The sequence below is a fragment of the Cydia strobilella genome, chromosome 6, assembly GCF_947568885.1.
Source record: "Cydia strobilella chromosome 6, ilCydStro3.1, whole genome shotgun sequence".
NCBI classification, from domain to species: Eukaryota; Metazoa; Arthropoda; class Insecta; order Lepidoptera; family Tortricidae; genus Cydia; species Cydia strobilella.
This window is the reverse complement of record NC_086046.1, coordinates 10,593,833-10,618,094: the sequence shown is the minus strand read 5'-3', so window position 1 is coordinate 10,618,094 and position 24,262 is coordinate 10,593,833. Positions and strand designations below refer to the sequence as shown.

At 39.5% G+C, this 24,262-nt stretch overlaps 1 protein-coding gene across 1 annotated transcript; it reads left to right on the top strand.

Moving 5' to 3' along the window:
• The first annotated feature begins 491 nt into the window (after positions 1-491).
• LOC134742083 (tectonin beta-propeller repeat-containing protein) lies at positions 492-23,316 on the top strand. Its single transcript, XM_063675016.1, has 6 exons — positions 492-3,499; positions 4,255-4,451; positions 5,490-5,699; positions 20,917-21,003; positions 21,345-21,666; positions 22,251-23,316. Exons 1-6 carry the CDS (start codon positions 694-696, stop codon positions 22,433-22,435), a joined length of 3,807 nt encoding a protein of 1,268 aa, XP_063531086.1. The 5' UTR covers positions 492-693; the 3' UTR covers positions 22,436-23,316.
• Positions 23,317-24,262: the final 946 nt, after the last annotated feature.

The window sequence follows — 24,262 nt, the reverse complement described above, 5'->3', positions numbered from 1 at the left end:
AATTTAAAAAATGTAGGCGCAAAAGGATATCGTCCCATAGAAAATTTGAATTTCACGCCTTTTCTACTGACAAGATTTGCTTGACCAACTAAATAGAAAATATACTAATAGATCATAGACCTAGGCATTACATAGATCAGCTAAACGCGTGCGCCCGTGAGGGACAAAACATACGCAATGCGACAATATGATTGGTCGATAAAATTTGTAGCCCGCCATAAACCATACTAAATTTACGGTGGGGAATACAAAAAAAATGTGAGACTGTGACAAGGAAAAACAATAACAGCGCTTTCTCTGCTACTCCTACTGAAAGATACATAAGGGAGAGCCCCGTCATTTTGCGTAAATGCTGACCAAAGAGTAAAGTAAGTATGCTGACTTGCGCAACCTTCATGCACCGTGCGCAAGTAAAAGTATAATACGTTTTGGAACGTACTCCTTGTTGACAGTTCAAAAGTGTATCATGTTTTTTTTATCTGTGGCACTCACTCTGGATTGCAAGTGTTGAGTTGTTGAAACTTCGATTTTTTACTATTCGGAAAAACACAAATATGAAACCCTGATTGCGAAAACGATTCGTTAATATGTTTGGCTGCTCAGAAAAAATGAAGCTTGAAAAGTTGCGAAGTTAAAAGGGAGGTAGTTCTGTCTAAAAAAAATATCTAAAATAAAGGTTGTATATTTTGTAAAATGTCGAGTAACTCTTTATTGTTTTCTCTTAATAATGAGGGCAAAGTGTATACATTACCTACAAGTGGATCTTGTTGGAGGGAATTCATGTACCTCGGTTTGGAATTTAAAACTTTATCAGCTGTGCCACATTTCCTTTGGGCAGTAGGAGGGGACCGGCAAATCTACCTCCACGTTCATGGATTAGAAATCCCTATCAGGGTACAAGAGGAGTCCTACGAAAATGAACGTTGGCTGCCACTAGAAGGGTTCAGTGGAAGGCTCCTGCCAACTGATAGGTATCACTTTTCTTCTCAAGATGGCACTCAAGATAGAGCAATACAACGCATCAGGTTACCCTCCATGGCTTGGCAATGGGAAGGGGAATGGCAACTGGAACTTACATTAGATGGACACCCTTTAGACCATGATGGATGGACCTATGCAGTTGACTTCCCAGCCCAGTTTGGGCCCGGTAAGCAGTGGAAGTCTTGTGTGAGGAGGAGGAAATGGTTCAGGTATAGAAAGTTTAGCGCTATGAACTCCTGGTGTGCCATAGCACCCCTTCACAAAGACCCCACCCAGGAGCCTTTTATTGATGTAAGCATTGGAGGAAACCAAATACCATTTGCAGGGCCTGGTACTCTGTCAGTGTGGGCAATTACTGCTCATGGGCGAGTCATGTACAGAGCTGGCGTAAGTGCCACATCGCCAGAGGGCTTGAAGTGGACTAACATTAGCATTCCACCTAATTGTGATATTAAACAAATATCTGTTGGAGCTACAGGTTTAGTATGGGCTCTGCTTTGGACGGGCCGAGCCATAGTAAGAAAGGGTATTACAAAGGACTCACCTACTGGAGAAGCTTGGTTAGAGGTCAAGTCACCTAGTGAAACAAAGCTCACTGTCATCTCTGTGGGATATAATGCTGTTTGGGCTGTTGGTTCTGACAATAAAGTTTGGTTTAGAAAGGGTGTAGAAGGCAACACTGCTGGCACTTCTGAAGTATCTGCAATGGGCACTGGCTGGTTAGAAATCACAGGAAACATGACTCATGTGTCAGTGGGAGTGAATGATCAGGTGTTTGCTATAGGAGAGTCAGACAAGAGCATATATTGGCGAAGTGGAATTACACCCGCAGAATTAACTGGAAAAAGATGGAGAATGGTACAAGCCAATATGCAACTAAGTCGAACATCAAGTTCTGCAAGCATGGTTTCATCAGCATCTAATAATGCAAAGCACCACAGTTTGACCATGCTGAATGAAACTACTCAACTAAAGTCCCATATTAATATTCACAATTCTTGGGAAGAATCCCATTCGGCACCAATAGAGCATACACTGCCAATAAAACCACCCAAAGAACACATTTCCAAAAAGACTACTACCGCTACAGATATTGATTTAACAGGTAAAAGTTATGAAACAACTTTGAAAAACCCTCGAGCTTGGAGTCCAGTGCGGAGTGTGGGCTCAGTGGTGGGGATGGAAGCCCAGCCAGACAGTGACAGCAGTGTGTTTGATGTAGACTCTGGCATGTATTTTGACGAGGAAGTTAGTCAGACTGCATGGGGAACATGTGACACAAATTGGACTTTTGTCGAGGCTGGTGCTTGCTGCATTGATCCCGTACAAGTGCCACATTGGTTTACAGATTGCCAAAATTCACTTAATTCAGACTTAAATGCTAATTGGCGTATACAGATTCTAGATTGTTTAAAAAATAGAAATAATCAAGATCTTGACTTATCCGACTATCGCATAGCTATTGATGAGAAGGGTTGGACTCGCAGTTGTGAAGCTAGATTAATCACTGCTAACAATGCTGGAGAGGATTGTATTATTTCACTGTACTGGCATGCCTTAGAAAATACAGGGACATTATCAGTGTTTAAGCCTGATGGTACAATTAAATTTATTTTAAACCTGGGTGAAGTTACAAGTGTTATGTCAGCCTCTGAACCAGGAAGTCCCAGATTAGCCTTAACAGTGCCGCGACAAAATAAAGAGGCTATTAAAATACAGTTTATGACAGAAATGGAAGAAGAAGAATGGCTAAATGTACTGGTGGATATCACGTCACAAATAAATGGACTCTCTGGAAAGCCTTCTGCAAGTTCTGTGTGGGCTGTTACTAGTTCTGGTGACATACTGAACTGGGATCCCATGTCATCCCAACAAAACACTGAAAATAAAGGGCCCTATAGCAAGGAATACCAACTGATAGGAAAAAATATAGTACCAGGATTTGTTACAACGTTGGACAACAATTTCCCACCAGGCACCTCTCTCAAAATTGTTGGCAGCTTATTTGATGAAGTTGGCCGGTTTCATGTAAATTTACAAGGTCCAGAGGTAAAAAAACAGAGGCATAAAATCGAAACTGAAGTACCTGAAGTTCACTTTCATTTTAATGTTCGATTTGATGAGAATACAGTTGTATGCAACACAAAAACATCTGGGAACTGGGGTCTGGAAGAGCGTTATGACTTACCTCTATCTCCTGGTCAAGAGTTTACAATCAACATTATTTGTATTAGAGAGGGCTTCAAGGTTTTTGTTAATGAGAAGAAAGTTTGTTTTTATAGGCACAGATTAACTCCAGATAGCATAACATCAGCACTAATTCTAGGCCCTATGAAACTGTATACAATGGAATATACCTCCACAAGTCCAATTATAGGTTCAGATGAAATGTATTGGCGGATGATAGGAGGATACCTAAGAAGGGTAGAGAGTGGTCAAAATGGAATCGTTTGGGGAATAACACACGACCACAGAGTTTGGATCTACACTGGAGGATGGGGTGGAGGGGTTTTGAAAGGTAACTAAATGTATACTCTTTACGCATATACACCGTGTTTTTATTGAATTCCGTTAACTTCGGGGTATTATATGGTTAAGTACGTTTAAGAAAACTAAATGGCATAGGTAATTTTCAAAACAAAAATATTTTTGTTTTTATTTTTTATTATAAAAAGTAATTAAATGTTGCATTTAGCGTTGTTGTAACACGGGCATTACATTTAACTCAACCAAACAATTGAAAACTGAGACATACCAATGCCATTTGGAACATCGATCGTCCGAGATACCTAGCAAATTGATGAACTCGTACTAAACACTAATCAATAATTCAATATATGACCAGCCCCCAACGCAAGTGTACACGCTCGTAGGGCTTTATCAGAGAAAAATAAATTATTGATTATCTCCGAAATGGAGTTAGAGAAAGTTACTTGATTTAAGCTCAGGAATGCACCCTTGAAATTACCGGAAATAAAAAAACCGGTGTATGTAGTACCTCGACTTCGCGTAGAATTATCATCACCCTCTTATACAAATTTCCTAGCTCCATTTTTTTCCTGACCCTTCCTAGAAGATTATTTATAAACGTTATTCCGGCTAATAAGGGACCTAGTTGCTAAATTTGATTAAAAGCAGTATATTTTTTTCTGCAAAAGCGATCATCCCCATCTATACATACTCACAAACGTCGACTTCAGGACGCTTATAGTATTATTATAAAACTAAGAGTTAGATTTTCAGAAACACAAATATTTCTCTTATTCACTACAGGAATAGGCAGCAATGATGGCATCAATTCAATGAATGACACTCAAACATACTGCATATACGAGAACCAGCGTTGGAACCCTCTAACTGGCTACACGTCAGTCGGCCTGCCCACGGACCGCTACATGTGGAGTGACATTACTGGGAAACATAAAAGAACAAGAGAACACACAAAGTTGTTGAGTCGCCACTGGCACTGGGTAAGTATTAACTTTATTAATTTTTAACAAGCACGTGGAAAAATTACTGCCTTGGGTGGGACTTGAACTCACGGCATCTGGATCGATACTCCAGCGCTCTGTTAACTGAGCCACCAAGACCTCATCCATAGTCAGCAAATCTTCCCACTATATGGGTCTAGGGGACCCTAGCGACATCTGCCGTAAGAGCGTTACACTTCTTAAACAAATCATTCATAAGTTTCATAACTACCATACTATACATAACCGTAACAGAACGGCACTAAAAATCAATAAAACCGGCCAAGTGCGAGACGGACTCACGCACGAAGGGTCCCGTACCGTTACGCAAAAAACGGCAAAAATCACGTTGTATGGGGATTTAATTTATTGTTTTTAATATTTGTTGTTATAGCGGCAGAAATACATCATATGTGAACATTTCAACTGTCTAGCTATCACAGTTCATGAAATACAGGCTGGTGACAGACGGACAGGGGAGTCTTAGTAATAGGGTCCCGTTTTTTTACCCTTTGGGTACGGAATTTACACTTTCGAATTCGAACATGTACCTTCTTGCGCGAGAACCAGATTTACAATTGAATGAACTTTTGAATGCAGTATGCGTGTTGGTATAAATATGAAGGTAAAGTCAAGGTATTAAATATCGACACGGACACAGTGTGTACACATTTTTGAATTTTGGCACTTCTCGGTTTCCGATTAGCGGAGCGAGCCAAGCGGAGCTGAGATTTGACATACTTGACGTAGGTACATGCAAAGTTATAAGTTACCTACTTATAACAATAATATATTATTTGGTTCATGAGCCTGTTTTGATAATGCGGAAAATTATCATGGAAACTCTTGAAACAACGTGACTTTATCTAATTTGGACTCATTATAATGGTCTTGATTAATACCAGATGATTGTTTGAAGAATAGTACTTACATTCGGCGATACAATAAAATTTTGTATCGAATAATATTGGTTTTGTCACATCACATCCTTCACTTCGTGGCTATTTAATTTGATAGCCATACCTTATATTGTTGCAGATATCAGAATGGATGGTAGACTACAATACTCCAGGAGGCGTGGACAGTGACGGCTGGCAGTACGCGACCGACTTCCCAGCACCGTACCATGGAAAGAAGATATTCACGGATTGTGTTCGGCGCCGGCGGTGGTACAGGAAAGCTCAAATTATTACGGAGGGTCCGTGGGGCCGAGCCGGAAGTACCCCGCTACTGGACATATCTTTATGGGCAAGTAATATGATTAGTACCTAGCTAGACTAACTAGGACATTTTGGGTCAACATTATAGTCATGGTAATGATAAAAGAAAATTGCGAGTCGGACTCGCGCACGAAGGGTGCCGTACCATTACGCAAAAAACGGCAAAAAAATTTAGCTATGAAAATTTCAACTGTCTAGCTATCACGGTTCATGAGATACAGCCTGGTGACAGACGGACAGACAGACAGACGGACGGACGGACAGCGGAGTCTTAGTAATAGGGTCCCGTTTTTAAAACCGGAACCCTAAAAAGCGCGTACTCCTATCTTAAACTTCGGCAAGGACCTTCTGGTGTTGCGGATGTCCATGGGCGACGTTAATCGCCTACCATCAGGCGATTCGTCTGCCTGTTTGCCTCCTATAACATAAAAAAGTTTACCATTTGACCGCCAAAGACGACCACAGATGCTCACGTTTGCAATATTAACCTCTCTGTCACTGTTGCATATTCGAGCGATAAAGAGGCAGATAGCGAAATTTCGGCTTCGCGTTTCCCGGTAGGTCCTCTGTAAACAAACCGCCTTGATGCATCAATGTCATAATTTATTATCTCTGAAAACTTGTCAAATAAAAAACCGGCGAAGTGCGAGTCGGGGTCGCGCATGAAGATTTCCCTACCATTACGCAAAAAAACCGGCCAAGTGCGAGTCGGACTCGCGTTCCAAGGGTTCCGTACGTTACACAATTTTTAACAATGCATTTTTTTATGTGAAACGTGAGTGAATTGTCTTCCTAAAAAACCCGTAGGGGTCGGATCAAAAACTAGGTAATTAAGTCCGACTCACGCTTGAATGCACATTTCTAATAAGTTTTCCTGTTATCTATAGGTAAAGAACTATTTTGTGTGTTTTTTTCAATATTTTAGACCCAGTAGTTTCGGAGATAAAGGTTATGATAAAGAAATGGTTATTTTTTGCCTATTTTCTTGAATAACTTCTAAACTGTTTATCTTAAAATTATAAAAAATATACATTTGAGATACTCACAATAAGTTCTTTCATTTGATATGTAACACAATATAGTTTGAAAAACTTTATTTTTCAATTTTCTCATTTACACCCCAAAAGTGGCTCCCATGTTTAAAATTAATTTTTCATTTCTCATGCTCTGAAAGAGGGTCATTGTTGTTCTAAAAGGTGCGCAGAAAATGATACGTGTCTGCACTAGAGCATTTTACGTTCGAAGTACGATATTTTTAATTTTTTTATGATAAGCAATTGAAATTTGAGTTTAAATGGATTTGTTATACAATTTCCATTGTGATACTTGACTCTCCATTCCATAAATAACGATACTTTTGCCTGAATTTTTAATTGAGTTCCCTCAATAAATACTATAAAAATGTATTATTCGTCATGTTTTTGAAAAAACACATGCATTTTACTTTCCTCGTATTCGAAATGAAAAGTAGAGTGTTTAACTCGGGTGAAAGGCATCATTTCTGCCTCGGACTATTGGCGCTCTCACTGCGTTCGAGCGCCAAGACACCTCGGCAGAAATGAGTGCCTTTCATCCCTTGGTTAACAATCTACTATGTTTACGTCACATGTCCATCTTTGGGTCACAAACTTACATATGTGTACCAAATTTCAACTTAATTGGTCCAGTAGTTTCGGAGACAATAGGCTGTGACAGACGGACAGACAGACAGACGGACAGACAGACAGACAGACGCACGAGTGATCCTATAAGGGTTCCGTTTTTTCCTTTTGAGGTACGGAACCCTAAGCAACGGCAAAAAAATCACGTTTATTGTATGGGAACCCCACTTAAATATTAATTTTATTCTGTTTTTGGTATTTGTTGTTATAGCGGCAACAGAAATACATCATCTGTTAAGAGCGCTATTACATTTCGGCGTTGAGCGAGTTTAGGTATTTTACGCGCTTCGGCGGGCTGTGCGAGCTCAGTATGCCGATCCCTTCTACCACGTTTTCCCTCTCGCTCGCACTACAATGACGGATTAAACAATCTTGATCCTTCGTGAAGCATACTGAAAACAATTATAACGACACTAACTGTACTTAAATTTTAAAATCCTTATTATTGTTATTTGGTACGAAAATACTAAATCCAGTGCAAATGTGCTTACTTTTGTATTATAAAAGAATTATTTTATACTAGAAAGAAATTATACTCGCTTGTTAACATGTTTCGTCATTACATTTGGTACAGGTACAGGGTAACCGTACAGCTTGGGTAGCGAAACTATTTTAGTTATATGTGTTGGCCGTAATTGTTAATTTTAATTAACCATTGATCAATTGCATTAACCATTAGTTCCGCCATTAACCAATTGCATTACGCACCAATTGCATTAAAGTTAATTCGAATTAAATTTTTGAAACGTTAATGGCCATTGAAGTTAATGTTTTGTTTAGTGTTGTTTGACATATCAGTCAAATTTGACAGATTGACAGTTTTTGTCATTTTCAGTGAAAATTATCTTTTTAGGATAGAATTTAGCACCCACTGACATTGTTAAATGTAGATTTATACTATGTCACTTAGTACCAAACTTTAACAAAACATGTTAATTTCACTAAAAATGACAAAACCTGTCAATTTTGACAGTTTTGACAGATGTGTCAAACTACATTTTCCATCCCATGACTAATGTTGAAGGTCCTATCAAAATCGGACAAACCGTTTCGATTTGTGATCCAAAAATTTCTAAATGTCACAAAATGTCAATTTTGACAGATTGTATAAATTTACACTTAACAATGTCACTTGGTGCTAAATTATATCCCAAAAAGATAATTTTCACTGAAAATGACAAAAACTGTCAATCTGTCAAATTTGACTGATATGTCAAACAACACTAAACTATGTCACTTAGTACCAAACTTTAACAAATATGTTATTTTTCACTAAAAATGACAAAAACTGTCAAACTGTCAATTTTGACAGTTTTGACTGATATGTCAACCAAACCTTAGTTCCACTAGGTACTGCCAGGGTTCAGCATCAGCTCTATCATGGGTACTGCTCTCCTAAGTGCTCATCAAGACGAGTCGGATGACTAAAACAGCGTGTGCCTATGTTGCACCAAACCTTAGATCCACTAGGTACTGCCATGGTTTATCATCAGCTCTATCATGAGTACTGCTCTCCCAAGTTGCTCATCAAGACGAGTCGAATGACCAAAACAGTGTGCGCCTATGTTGTAGCACCAAACCTAAGTTCCAGTAGGTACTGCCAGGGTTCATAAGGAGGATGAGTAATACATACTCAAAACTTATACAAGTTCAGTCTTAGTTATATCGGAGCATCGTTTATAATGGCGTAAGCGCCATCGACAATAAGGTCCCTTTTTATAGGAAATACCACATTTTATTCTGTTTTTAGTATTTGTTGTTATAGCGGCAACAGAAATACATCATCTGTGAAAATTTCAACTGTCTAGCTATCACGGTTCATGAGATACAGCCTGGTGACAGACGGACAGACAGACAGCGGAGTCCTAGTAATAGGGTCCCGTTTTTACCCTTTGGGTACGGAACCCTAAAAACAGAATAAAATAGATATTTAAGTGGGGCTCCCATACAACAAACGTAATTTATTTACCGTTTTGTGCGTAGTACGGAACCCTTTGTGCGCGAGTCCGACTCGCACTTGGCTGTTTTTTTTTTAATTTACTACCTATAAAATGTCAGGTCATTTCAAATATTTTTAATGTTGTTCGGAAGTTTGTTGTGTTACTATAGATAAAGATAAAAAAAGATTATTGCCATAACTAGAAATCTTACATTCCTTAAACCTTAATTAAGTAATAACAATACGAAGAAGTAGATCTTAAACATAGTAGGTAGGTACATTCATTTAAATTTCATACCGTTATAGGCAATGGGTACCAGTCTCAGCCTGTGCTAGATATGTTGTGTTCATATATCCAGCGCTGATTTTCAGCCTGGTCCCTTTATATATATATTCGGTATATATATATATACATATATTTCCGGTCGGTCTGTCTTCAATAGGTTGTAAGGTTTGTGCAACTGTATACATATATTGTTTGTGTGTGAGTGTACGTTAAACTATGTAGAAGTGTTTAGTGAGTGTTTAAGTGAGGGGGTGGTTTCCCTTTTGCAACTCTAGAAAATGTGCTTTACTATATTATAATACTATACTATATTATAATACTATAACAACAAATACAGTACTCGGATCAAAGTTTCTCAGTCGCAGTTTACACGCACACTGTTCAGGCATAATAAAACATGTCTATCGGCTACATAATTCAAATGACGCGGGAAAACGCCGCCCTTGCGCCGATCGCGCGACAGTCACGCCACTCTCCGGTGAGCTCCGCCCGTGGTTAAAAAGGGAATCGAGTCGCAAGAGAAAACAAAATACGGGCGGCACGTTTTTGCTGTCGCGCTGTAATAAAAACTGTTTTATTGTGAAAATGCTGTACATTTGACCTGTGGCGGTTCTGTGTTTGTGTAAAAGGTGTTAAGGAACTCGGAACATTAAATTTAAGAACCAACGAGAGCGGGGGCTCTGCCCCATGCCCCATTGAAGCCGGCTTCGAGGCGGTTAGCAACAGGTAATTACCGTGTTATTTGTTTGTGTAGTTGATGATGTGTATTTGCCTGAACATGGGGTTTATGATAGTATAGTTATTAACATAAATTTTGGTCCTAAGAGCGCGGATTTGAGATCGACCTAGGTACCTACTAGTAGACGCGTCTTCGATTGCGGCGCGAACATTTTGATTTAAGTACCTATTCATTACTATATCGGCGGTTAGTTCGGTTTTTAGTAGATTTATCTAAGATTGTTGTTAAGTAGGTAATATAGTGCTTTCGGTGCATATTTAATTCATAGGTATTGGTATTGTTATTACGGCGTGCCTGTTGTGTTGTGAAAAGTTTTATGATTCAAGATGGCGCTTAAAAGTTATGAAGTAAAATTTAAAATTGAATGCGAGTGGTTTACGGACACGGCTGTTATGATTAAATCAAAGGATTACTCATCAGGGATATTAGCGGCTCGTATTCGTAAACTTGAAGACCACTATAAGAATCTATCGGACTCTTATGAGAACTTGTTAACAAAATTAGATGATGAAAAGGATAAGGCACGCGTGTCGGTATGTGATGAGCAATATAAGAAGGCTAATATCTGTTACAATGAACTTGAAGCTTTTTCTGTAAAATTACCGAATTCTGATGGTTCACACATGACAACGGAAAGTTCAGTGCATGGCCGTCTGCCTAATATTGATCTCCAAAACTATCACGGAGAACCATTCGAATGGTTCGGATTTATTAGTTTGTTCAACTCGCTAATATTGTCCAGAAATGATCTCTCCAAGACGCAAAAATATCACTATTTGTTTAGTCATGTCTATGACGAGCCCCGGACGCTTATACAACACCTGACTATGACGGACGAGTCACTAGATACCGCCCTAGAAATTTTAAAGAGTAGATATGATAATAAAAGGATGATGATTGACCGATATTTAGGACGCTTGATTAATTTGCCCGTTTTGACGAATTCGCGAAATCTTCGCGTAGGGTTACTTAATCCGCTATTAGAATGTACCAGGTCCCTAAAAAATCTAGGATTATCTATCGAAGACTACATGGTTCTATATATGATGCTTGGGAAGTTACCCACAGAGTTAAGAACTAGATTTGAACAAAAACACGGTGGGTTAAATAATGGATTACCGGAGTTTAAAAATTTTATAACGTTTATTCAAAATGAATGCCATTTCATTGACACTGCCTCGGATTACAATTCGGTTACAGTGAAATCTGATGAACGGACTCGAAAGTTAAATACTTATGAGCAACGTAAACAATCCGTCGGGTGCCTATTCTGTAGTAATGCGAGTCACAAGGTATTCGATTGCTTTAAATTTCTAGGCTCGACTCCCGATGAACGGCGTACGTGGGTTAAGACAAAGGGGTATTGTTTTAGATGTTTCGGTGGACATTCGGCTATTTCATGCACACGTAATGTAGCATGTGCCTTTTGCGGTAACGTTGGTCATCATAAATTGATTTGTTTGACCCAAAACGACAAGCCAAATAAAAATGAAAAAATAAATAAAAACACGCGTCACGTATCCGCAGGTGTATTCGATTACAATGGTGAACGCAATACTTATTGTAACGATGATAACGATCATTTCGACAATCGGTCGATCGACAGATTTGAGAATAACGCCCCGCATTCGGCTTATGGGCGATTTGAGACGAGTCGTGAGTACTCGTGCCGTTTCGACTCAAATGACAATCGTTTGACGGCGCCGGCGCCGGCGACGCAAAATGTACGCGAGAATAACGATTCTCATTTCTCGACTTCGCCCACTGCTGGGCAGAATAGAAACGCATAGCAACTAATTGACAGTCGTGTCGCTTCATCCGTTCCTAAGTTACCGGATAACATATTACTACCTACTGTCATTGTTTATGCACAATCTGCTTACGGTAACTTTGTACCTACACGCGCCTTGTTAGATATTGGCTCACAATTAACAATAATTAGAAGTGCATTTAGTAATTTACTTTTATTAAAGCGACATAACTGTCAAACCTCTGTTTACGGTGTTGGCGGAAAAGGTAGGCTTAATGATCAAATGGTAGTATTGAATTTGAAGCCTAAAGGTAATGATAATAAGGTTTTATCTTGCACGGCCATTGTTATGAATATTCCTACAACCTATATGTGCAGGTTAGCGAATATAATAAAATTCATAAATAAGGTTCCGATTTCAGACACGGATTTATTACATCTATCAAGGATCGATATTATTATAGGATGTGATATTTTAGGCGAGATTTTAACCCTTAAATGCATAATGATGTATATATGCATCGTAAAAAATATATGTTTTTTTAAATACTATGATTTTTTTCTTTATTTTTCCCTCAATCTATACAACATGACACATCTATTTCAATTTATTAAAAAGTTATACAAAAAATCATGCATTTAAGGGTTAACCGGCGAAATTGTAACGTTAGGGCCAGGTGGGCCATATGCGTTAAATACGATTTTCGAGTTATTCGGGCCATTTAATAGTGGTATTTCGGCTCAAAACCTGGTTTCGCATAACCTGGTTAATGAAAATTCGGTTTCATTCGGTTCGGCTTCGGGTAATATGTTTAACTCGGTTGGAGAAAATTTAGTTTTAGTCGGTTCTGATTCGGTTAGTGATAATGCGGCTTTATTTGATTCGGTCTCGGTGAATACATCAACCTCTGTCAATGACAATTCGGTTTTATTCGGTTTAAATTCGGTTCATAAGTACACTACGGTTTTAAATAATAATACGGATGCTGATAATATTTTGTTTTCGGGAAGCGCACTTGTCGAAGCTGTTGAAAGGTTTTGGTCTTCGGAAGAACCACCTATGATGAAAATTAAGGACCCGATGAATATTGAATGTGAGAATTTATTTATTGAAACAACAAATCGGGGGTCTGATGGAAAATACACGGTACGTCTGCCACTTATACCTACACATCCTCGGTTAGGCGATTCTAGACAAATGGCTTATCGGAGATTTCAAGCTTTAGAGCGTCGGTTTAAGGCTCAGCCTGTATTCCGGGAAAAATATATGCAATTTATGACGGAATATATACAACTGGGACATATGAAGAAGTCAGACTTTTGTGACTATACGGATGAACACTATTTCCTAGCTCATCATGGAGTTTTTAAATCTGGTGACAGTGGTGACAATGACAATTCAAAAATTCGTGTGGTGTTTGATGGAAGTGGAAAAACGTCGAACGGTGTTTCTCTAAATGACTGTTTATACGCTGGTGAAAAACTGCAGAACGATATAGTTAATATAATTTTGAACTTTAGATACCATAAATTTGTGTTCACCACGGACGTAAAAATGATGTTTAGGCAAACATGGATTCACCCCGATGATCGAAAATATCAACTAATATTATGGAGAGAAAACAGTTCGTTACCCTTGACTGTATACGAGCTTACCACTAATACGTATGGCTTGAAGTCAAGTCCGTATGTCTCGAATCGTTGCTTGCAACAATTAGCGAATGACGGAGAAGTAGATTTTCCCCGAGCGGCTAAAATTCTACGTCACAATAGTTTTGTAGACGATTTGAACGGTGGAGGTGATTCTTTAGAGGAGGCTTTAAGCGTGCGTGACGAGCTTATTGCCTTGATGAGCACTGCGGGTTACGAACTGCGTAAATGGGCAGCTAACGATGCTCGGTTAATACAGGACTTTCCGCGAGACCATTGTGAGATGCCCAACAATTTCGATAAAGATGACCAATATGGATGTATCAAGGTTTTAGGTGTACAGTGGGATCCGAAAACTGATTGTTTCACTTATAAGGTCAATGTGCCCGACGAAAAACAACAAGTTACTCGGCGCACTATACTATCGTCTACTGCAAAATTATTCGACCCACTCGGGTGGATCAGTCCAGTAATATTTCGGGCCAAACTGCTATTACAAGAGCTACTCAGTAATGGAGATGGCAATAACGCCGTCGATTGGGATTCACCCGCTCCTGAAGAACTTGTACAAAAATGGCGTGAACTCCTCTCGGATCTACCTAACATAACGAGGCGTTCAATACCTCGAAGTTTGAAATTATCGGATAGTAAAAATAATACCTACTCATTGCACGGATTCAGTGATGGATCTGCTGTAGGTTATGGTGCTGTGGTTTACTTACGCACAGTTAGCGGAAGTGGTGAAGTTACTATTAGACTTTTATTAGCAAAATCGCGAGTTTCTCCCCTACGGAAAAGGATGACAATTCCTCAGTCGGAATTGAACGGTACTTTGCTTTTGACTAACCTTATTAATCATGTATACAGCACACTGCTTAACGAATTGTCTATAGAGATCAATGACGTTATTGGCTGGTGCGATAGCACCATTGTACTTTCTTGGATACGGACACAACCTCACAAATTGCAGGTTTACGAAGGTAATCGTGTATCAAAAATCATAACATCTGAAGTAAAAATTACCTGGAGACATGTTCCAACTGATCAAAACTGCGCAGACGTGGCCTCACGTGGTACATCTGCTGCTAATTTGTTAAACCATTCGTTATGGTGGAACCCGGCATGGTTAACCGGTAAACCCAGCACTTGGCCAAGTAAAGGACCCGAATTTCCTGAAATATTACTTCCTGGCTTGAAATCTAAATTTGTCACAAATGTTGCAGCTACTATGCCTACTATAGACGAAAAATTGATCGATATAATTGAGCGATATAGCTCCTTTAAAAAATTGTAAATGTTACGGGATTTATACTGCGTTTTCTCCATAATATCCGTAACCCTAATTCGCGAATTTCAAGGACTTACCTTACAGTGAACGAACGTAGGAATGCTATAAGAAAACTTATTATTCTGGTTCAAAGAGATGCGTTTAGCGATGAAATAAACTTACTTAACTTAAAAACTAGGATAAAATCACCCTTAAAAAAGCTAAATCTCTTTTTGGACAGTTTAGGTATTGTCAGGGTCGGTGGACGCCTCCAACATTCAACTTTGCCATTTGATGCCAAGCATCCAATATTGCTCCCGGGGAAGGGTTCGTTTGTTAAATGTCTAGTTGAAGATTATCACTTCACATATTGTCATATTGGAGCTAATACGCTCGAATCAATATTATCACGTAAATACTGGATCCTGACAGTCAGGCGAATAACTCGAAGTGTAACGTTTAAATGTGTTCAGTGTTTTCGAGTGCGTCCACGCTTTACTCAACCACTCATGGCCGATTTACCACCAGATCGTGTTAGGTCTTTACGTCCATTTCAAGGTGTAGGCACGGACTTTGCAGGACCTTTTAACATTAAGACCAGCACTTTAAGAAATGCTCGAGTAGAAAAATGTTATCTATGCATATTTGTCTGTTTGGTCACAAAAGCTGTACACTTAGAAGTGGTTTCTGGACTTTCCGTAGAAGCTTTTGTGGACTGCTTTACACGCTTTGTTTCGAGACGCGGATTACCATCTCTCGTTAGATCCGACTGTGGCACTAACTACACTGGCACTGATAAATATTTAAAGGACGTTTATGTGTACCTGCGGAATCATAATACAGAGATTAGTCGGGAATAGTGATGGGTCGTTACCAGTAACTTACTCAAAAGTGGGAATATTCCCGGTAATGCTACCAGTAACATTACCCAGATCGGTAACATTGAGTAACTTTGAAAAAAATATTAGAATTGTATATGCTTTTTTCGTGTTAAATACTTAAGTAAATAATGATGCTATTATTTACAGTCATAAAACAGTCAAGGAATCTCTGAAAGAGTAAATTCCCAATGTTACCGGTAACATTCCCAATATTACCAGGTATTTTTCCAAAGTTACTGGGAACATTACTATCTGGAAATAATGATTAAAAGTGAAGACTGGAAATAAAGTAAAAAAAAATGTGTATAAATCAGTTTAATTATTAGAATAAACCAATCAACATCTAAATATATAAAAGAAGAAACTGACTGACTGACTGCCTGACTGACATATCAACACACAACCCAAACCGCTGGTTCTAGAAATCCCAAATTTGGCACGTAGGTTTCTTATAAGGTCTAGGCGTGCACTAAGAAATGATTTTTTCAAAATTCACCCCCCAAGGGGGTTAAATGGGGGTTCAAAGTTTGTATGGGGTAACAAGATTAGTTAGACTATTATATTCGAAACTTCACAGGAGTATTCCTAACGATAAATAAATAAACACGTGTTACAGGTTTTTTTGCAAATTCCCCCCTAATAGGGGGAAATGTGGTGACAAAGTCTGAAAATCAACATGGGTATTGTTTCTATGGTTTATCGGGTTGCTAATTAGGAAAACAAGAACGATTTTAAAATCCAACGTGACGGACGTGAAAAACCATCTCCCCTGTTGGGGTGCAATGGGGTTGAAATGTCTAAATATCAATATGGGTGTCGTTTTTATGGTTTTTTGGGACGTTAATTACGAAAATCGCATCGATTTTGAAATTGAATAATGTGCTCATGAAAATTCTTGAAAGTACTCGTATTTGTGCCAAATTGCAATTCAAACGGTCCAGTAGTTTCGGAGCAAATCGGTTGTAACAGACGGACCGACAGACAGCCACACGTGATAGTATAAGGGTTCTAATTTTGCTTTTGAGGTATGGAGACCCGCGTTATCCTAATGGATTTTTAAATTTGCATTTGGTGCCATCTCGATCGTCGTCAATCGGTACCTAGGCGAGTGCGGGCGGCGCGGCGGGATGGACGGGGCGGGAGGAGTAAGTCATCGGGAAACTTGCTGCTTGAATGTACTCATTACGGATTTTGCTTCTTATAAGTTTAGGTTTCCATTCTAAGTAAAATGCAAAAAACATCGTAAGTACATATATATGTATTCTACCTACGAACCATATAAACCATCTTTTGTAAGTCGTTATAAAACCATATTTTCTCCTTCCCTTTGCCTCCCCCGCACCCTGTACATCAGACAAAACGACATAGATTTATAAATCACGCGGGCGAAGCCGCGGGCAAAAGCTAGTTTTGTATAACGTTTCAAGTGGTAACATTTCGATTTTATATTAATTAATCAAATTTGAAATTAGAGTAGTAGTAGTAGAGTAAAGGGATAATAAATAATGATCATAGTTTCATATAAAATACTAGCTTTTGTCCGAGACTTCGTCTGCGTGGAATTAGTAATTTGGGTAGCTTATTTTTAAACAATCAGCTAGATTTATTGTTTCCCCATACAAACTTTCACCCCTTTTTACTGCCTAAATTTTACCCGCTGAACATTCAGCTTGTGGTAGCCCCCTGGTGGGAGATCAGCAGCGTCTCCAGCAGAAACTTGGTCACCAAAGTCTTGCAGGCACCGAGTGACCCATGGGAAGTCACCTCCAGGTGTTCTACGTCTTGGAAAGTTCAACCTGATTACAGCAAACAGTATCTACTGCACGTTAAGCGTGTGGTAGCTCTGGTCAGACGCCTGCTTCATCTGGCAGACCTCCAGGTGTTCCAGGTCTTGGAGAACTTAACCTGCCTACAGCATACTCTACCAACTTCAGATTAAAGGAATTTTACCCTCATCAGTTACATCCAGCAGCACTCCAGGTGTTCCAGGTCTTGAGCTATCTCCATCATACACTACCAACGACACGTTGAGCGAGTGTTACCCCTGACCTTTTGTACCCAGCAGCACTCCAGGTGTTCCAGATCTTGAGCTTTTCCCATAATACACTACTAGCGGTACGTTGAGCGAGTGTTACCCCTGATCCGTTGCACCCAGCAGCACTCCAGGTGTTCCAGGTCTTGAGCTTTCCTCATCATATACAACCATCGTCACGTTGAGCGAGTGTTACCCCTGACCCTTTGCTCCCAGTAGCACTCCACATTGTCTTGAGCTTTATCCATCGTATACTACCGGCAGCACGTTGAGCGATTGTTACCCCTGACCCGTTGCACCCAGGAGCACTCCAGGTGTTCCAGGTCTTGAGCTGCCTCCATCATACATTACCAGCGGCACTTTGAGTGAGTGTTAGAAGAGTGGAGAAGAGAACAGGATGACTTCGGGAATAAAAACTACTCTACACCCTCCCCAACTATACTAGACTATCTCCATATCAAATTTCATCTAAATCGGTTTTATTGGGTTCCATACAAATTTCCACTCCCCTTTTCACCCCCTTTAGGGTTGATTTCTAGGGTAAAACCTATCCTATGTCCCTCACGCAAAATAGGCGCAATAGTAAGACGTCGAGTTGCGGAAACCAAGCTCGCGAATATCTATCCTATGTCCTTCCCCAGGACTCAAATTATCTCAATACCAAACTTCATCTAAATCGGTTCAGCGGTTATTGATTCCCCATACAAATGTCAACTCCCCTTTCCATCCCCTTAAGGAGTGAGTTCTGGGATAAAAAGTATCCTATGTCCTTTCCCGGTACCCGGTACTCACTATCTGTATACCAAATTTATAAAATTGATCCCATAGCTCTTATGTCAGCGAATTAAGAACTATGGGACATATTTTTGAGTAAGTTGTACTAAAAAAATAAGTTTTGAACCTTATTTTATCTCATATAAGTCATCACTACCATCAGTTTCGTATGTTACCGGCTTTTGGGAATGTTACTGGTAACATTGGTAACTTACTAGCAACATTCCCAAATGGAAACTTACTGGTAGCGGGAATGTTACCGCTGCCCATCACTAGTCGGGAACTTGCTAAATCTGAAATAACCTGGTTATTCAATCCTCCGAGTAGTCCTAATATGGGAGGTCTCTTTGAGGCAGCAGTAAAAACAGCTAAAACGCTTATGCGTAGAGTTCTCGGCGAACAACACCTGACTTTCGAACAGCTTAGTACATTCTTCACCCGTGCGGAGGCAGTTATGAATTCTAGACCTTTGACACCCTTAAGTTCGGATCCAAATGATCTTGAAGTCCTTACTCCCGGACATTTTTTAATAACTGAGCCTTTGACGGCCCTGCCTGAGTATGACTTTGAGGAGACACATATCGGTCGACTTAATCGTTTTCAATTGTTACAACGTCTCTCACAACACCTGGTCACGTTGGCGTAACGAATACCTACATACCCTGCAGTTAAGGCATACAGTATGGTCGGATCCGACAGACTCGGTTAAAATCGGGGACCTAGTAATTATTAAGGAAGATAATTATCCTCCCTTACAATGGAGACGTGGACGAATAACTAAGTTACTACCGGGTAATGATAACGTAATAAGAGTTGTAGAACTTCGTACTCAAAAGGGGACTCTAATGAGGCCCGTTGCTAAATTAGCTAGACTTCCACTTGACGCTTAAGATCAACCAAGCTCTACTTGGTTCGGGGGGGGAGTGTATGTTCAGGCATAATAAAACATGTCTATCGGCTACATAATTCAAATGACGCGGGAAAACGCCGCCCTTGCGCCGATCGCGCGACAGTCACGCCACTCTCCGGTGAGCTCCGCCCGTGGCTAAAAAGGGAATCGAGTCGCAAGAGAAAACAAAATACGGGCGGCACGTTTTTGCTGTCGCGCTGTAATAAAAACTGTTTTATTGTGAAAATGCTGTACATTTGACCTGTGGCGGTTCTGTGTTTGTGTAAAAGGTGTTAAGGAACTCGGAACATTAAATTTAAGAACCAACGAGAGCGGGGGCTCTGCCCCATGCCCCATTGAAGCCGGCTTCGAGGCGGTTAGCAACAGGTAATTACCGTGTTATTTGTTTGTGTAGTTGATGATGTGTATTTGCCTGAACATGGGGTTTATGATAGTATAGTTATTAACACACACAGTATAGCGTTTTACACGGCGCCTGCCGCACACAACGATAAAAAACCTCGTTGTCGCCGTCGAAAACGTGCGGAGCCGACCGACACAGATCCGACCTCTTCAAGCTCTGCCGCGTTACTGAGATCGCCAGCGCGCGTCATCGGTGATATAGTAGTTTTCAAAAAATTGCCAAAAAATTAAAGTAGAATTTGATAAACACAAATGTATACCAACAGTATAAGCAAACGTTGTAGATTGCTCGTGTATAAAAATGACTTCGATACTAAGTAGATTTTCGTAGGAATTTACACTTGTTTCGAAGAGAAAATTCAATTCGTTTAACATTGATTTTCATTCGATATTCCTAAAGTACAGGATATTAGTAATACAAAATATCCAACTTTAGCAGAGTAAACTTCTCAAAATTTACAAATAAGAGCTCGCAATTCAATGTTTCACGCGGTTTTTTGTAAACGACCATCAGAAAAAAAATCATTACTAATTTAATTAGTCCTTTTTCTAAAATGTACAACGATATTCCTAAAGATAAGAAGACGCTCTTACTGCAACAAGTACTCTTTATTTCTAATAATGAGCGTAAAATCTTAAATCTTGTCGAGAATATCATCAATTTTACATTATTTAGACTTTTCTTGTAAGAACGCTCTTAAAATTTCAACTGTCTAGTTATCACGGTTCGTAAGATACAGCCTGGTGATAGACGGACAGACAGAGCGGAATCTTAGTAATAGGGTCCCGTTTTTACCCTTTGGGTACGGAACCCTAAAAACTGTAAAAGGCACAGTATGTAAGTTACTCTATGGTTTACTAAAAAGGTTATTGCTGCACTCTGGGGACAGAACATTGCAGTAATATCCCCTATTACCCTCCCACAACCCTGTTTGAACCCTGTTTTATGCTCAGAACGAAGGTGACACAACTTCAGTGTGGGCCGTCACGCTGGGTGGAGATGCAATATACCGGACCGGAGTCACAGTCACAACTCCCGCGGTAAGTGTTCGAAAAAAGTTAGCTACCCTATCAGCTGATCTGGCAGATGATAGGTGTGCTGATTAAATCGTAATTTAGACTTTGCTCCGTGTTTGACGATTGAGTTTGTCTTTTTGTACAAATTCATATTTTTGAAGTAAGTTAAAATTGTTTGCACCAATTTGCCATAAAAGTTGGTCATGAGATCAGTGAAAATTGTATTTCGTCAACTATATAACATTTAACATTTTATCAGTCCAGCTAGCTGGTGATCTATCGTTAAGCAAACATATGTTTTTACCATCCATTGTTTCTGATGGGATCATTTTACATGTAATAATGAACAAATGACTGCATTTTAGGGTACTCACTGGGAACACATTAGCAATCCACAATGTTTAATCGCAATAAGCACGAGTTGCGGAGTTGTCTGGGCCGTAGGCCGCAAAGGAGAACTTTACTATAGGGAAGGCGTCTCCACTGACAACCCTGCAGGTTCTAACTGGAAGTTGATAGAAGCACCTAAATGTACTATTGGATTTTCGCACAAGGCGAAAGTTACTGCGAAGTCAGTATCGTTATGTAATGGAGCGGCCTGGGTCATCCTAACTAACGGCATAGTGGTTGTCCGAACGGGCATAACCAACACCTGCCAGGAAGGAACACACTGGAAATATCTGACAGGTATTTATAACCATTGGAAATGAAGATGTGGTCGTAACTAATAATAATAACTAATGAGTGTCTATCCTTCGTCGTAGAGCTAGCTTAGGCAAAATTATACTAACCTATTAATATGGTGCATTGCGTATATATGCTTGAATATAATAACCCTATTAAAATTTTAGTTCCATTTACGAACGACAAGAGCATGCGTTCGGTAAAAGCTTTATCACTGCATCGATTAATAATGCAATTGTTTGGTAGGTATACTGGAAAATATGCTGTATAAATTTCAACATCCATTCGCTACACCTGTCATTAGACTAATTGGTACGTCAATACACCCTAATCATTCTACCTATACTATAAGAATAACATTGTTTGTCCTTACACTGCTATCTTGAAAGGAACTAAATATAGCATTTTTTTGGAAGAACGCCGTTCGTCTGCTGTACGGTTCCTACTGATCACGTATGAAGTAAAATAGTATAACAAGTAACTACAACGATCATTACACTTTTGCATGGGTGAAGCGACGTAAAGATATTGAACATGGTGAAGCGAGTGGATAAATGCCCTACTTAACCTGTCCGTCACATTTGTAGATAACGAGATGACATTAAAGCAAGTGTCAAGCGGGGAGCAAGGCGTGTGGGGAGTGGACTCTGACGGGGTGCTGCACCGCCGGCTCGGGGTCTCTGCCGGCAACCCGGTCGGCATCGCGTGGCAGCCCGTGCTGTCCGGCGGCGGCGCCCTACTGCACGTCTCGGCCCGGGGACGCCCTCTTTAAATATAATCTACCTTATTTATTATTAGTCATGTGAAAACGTGTACCAAAGCTTGACTAAGTTGTGGCCGATTTTATCAACTTGTCGATTAAACGAAGGAACTTCTAAACTTAAATATTTCTACCAAAGAATATGCTAGAGTGGGTATTAAGTACAATTAAACTTCCATATTGCTGCTGCTCCTGCTTTATATGAACTATTTTGTATGACTGTTGTAATTTAGCTGAATTTATGTCTTTCGCAGTCTATAGTTGGAAAAATTGGCACATATCCCATGCGTCCCTTTATGGATCTCTAAAAAAATTACTTGTGATATAATCTTCCAAGTTAGACTGCAGTTAAAAGGCTTTTATTTATTATGCTCAATATCGTGTTAAAGTTATGTACGCCCCAAGGCTAAGCGATTATTATATAATTATAATTAGAAAAAACGACCCAATGAACTTAAAACTGTATTTGACTGAATATGATACCTTTTCGAAATCAGTATATTATGTAGATGTTAGTGCATAATTATTTTCCATCGTATTTTCACGGAAACGTACGAACGTGTCTTGCTATTTCAGTCAACCTCGGTACAAAAAGTACTGAGGTTGACTGAAGTAGCATGACAAATACGAACGTTTCCAAGAAAACACGAAAGAAAACAATTATGCACTACATCTGTATCGGCTTCGTCACTTCGCACACAAGGCTTAACAATATAATTATACGTACCTATGTTGTTTTGAGATATTTATTTTTTCGACGCCAGTGATATTATGAGTGTAAAATGTATTTCTAGTCATTAAGGAAATTTTTAGATACGTTAAGCTCTTATTTTAAATATAAGCTTGAGCAGAGCCATAATATAATAAAAATATGCATTTTACAATGTGTTAATATTTGTCCATTCCAGTTTCTGATCGTTCCATAATATAACATTTTTGCGAGTAATGTGGTAATTTTCCTTTCCCGGAAATTCAGTAAGTTACCGGTAATATTATTACTAAAGTTGGTCAAGCAAATCTTGTCAGTAGAAAAAGGCGCGAAATTAAAAATTTCTATGGGACGTTATCCCTTCGCGCCTACATTTTTAAATTTTGCCGCCTGTTTCTACTGACAAGATTTGCTTGACCCACTTTATATAACAGCCTAAATACATGGGAATGGTCAGTCCTTTGGACCAAACACAACATCATCAGAATGTGTAGTATATATTTAAAATATTTTTTTAGAAAAAAAAACCGACTTCAATGGGGGATGCCGCTGAAGCATTCTTAGATTCCAGACAATGAAATGAAAAAGACGGCATATTTTGCCTAATTATGTAGAAAAGGAGGTAAACCGACCCACTTTTCTAGTAGCATTTCGTTTTTGTAAGGGTCGCAGTTCTAACCTAACCTAACCTACTTTTCTGGTAGCATTTCGTTTCTGTAAGGGTCACAGCTCTAACCTAACCTAACCTACTTTTCTAATAGCAGTTCTGTTCTGTGAGAATCGCAGTTCAAAACCCACGCACCCACCTAACCCACTTTTCTAGTAGCATTTCCGGGTCCGGGTCTGGGTCCGGATCCGAGTCCGGGTCCGTGTCCGGGTCCAGGTTTGGGTCAGAGTTCGGTCCGGGTCCGGGTCTGAGTTGGGGTCCATGTTCAGACCCGGGTCCAGGTCCAAGTTTGGGTTTGGGTCCATAAGGAAGAGAACAAATCGCCAAACGTGAACTATGTGTCATTGAATAGTTCCATTCTGATCATCATCAGCAGTTCCACTTCATCAAATGTCACTTTTTAAATGTAAGTGCTGGATCTGTTGATGAAAATACAAAAATCACTATATGTATGCCTTTCACA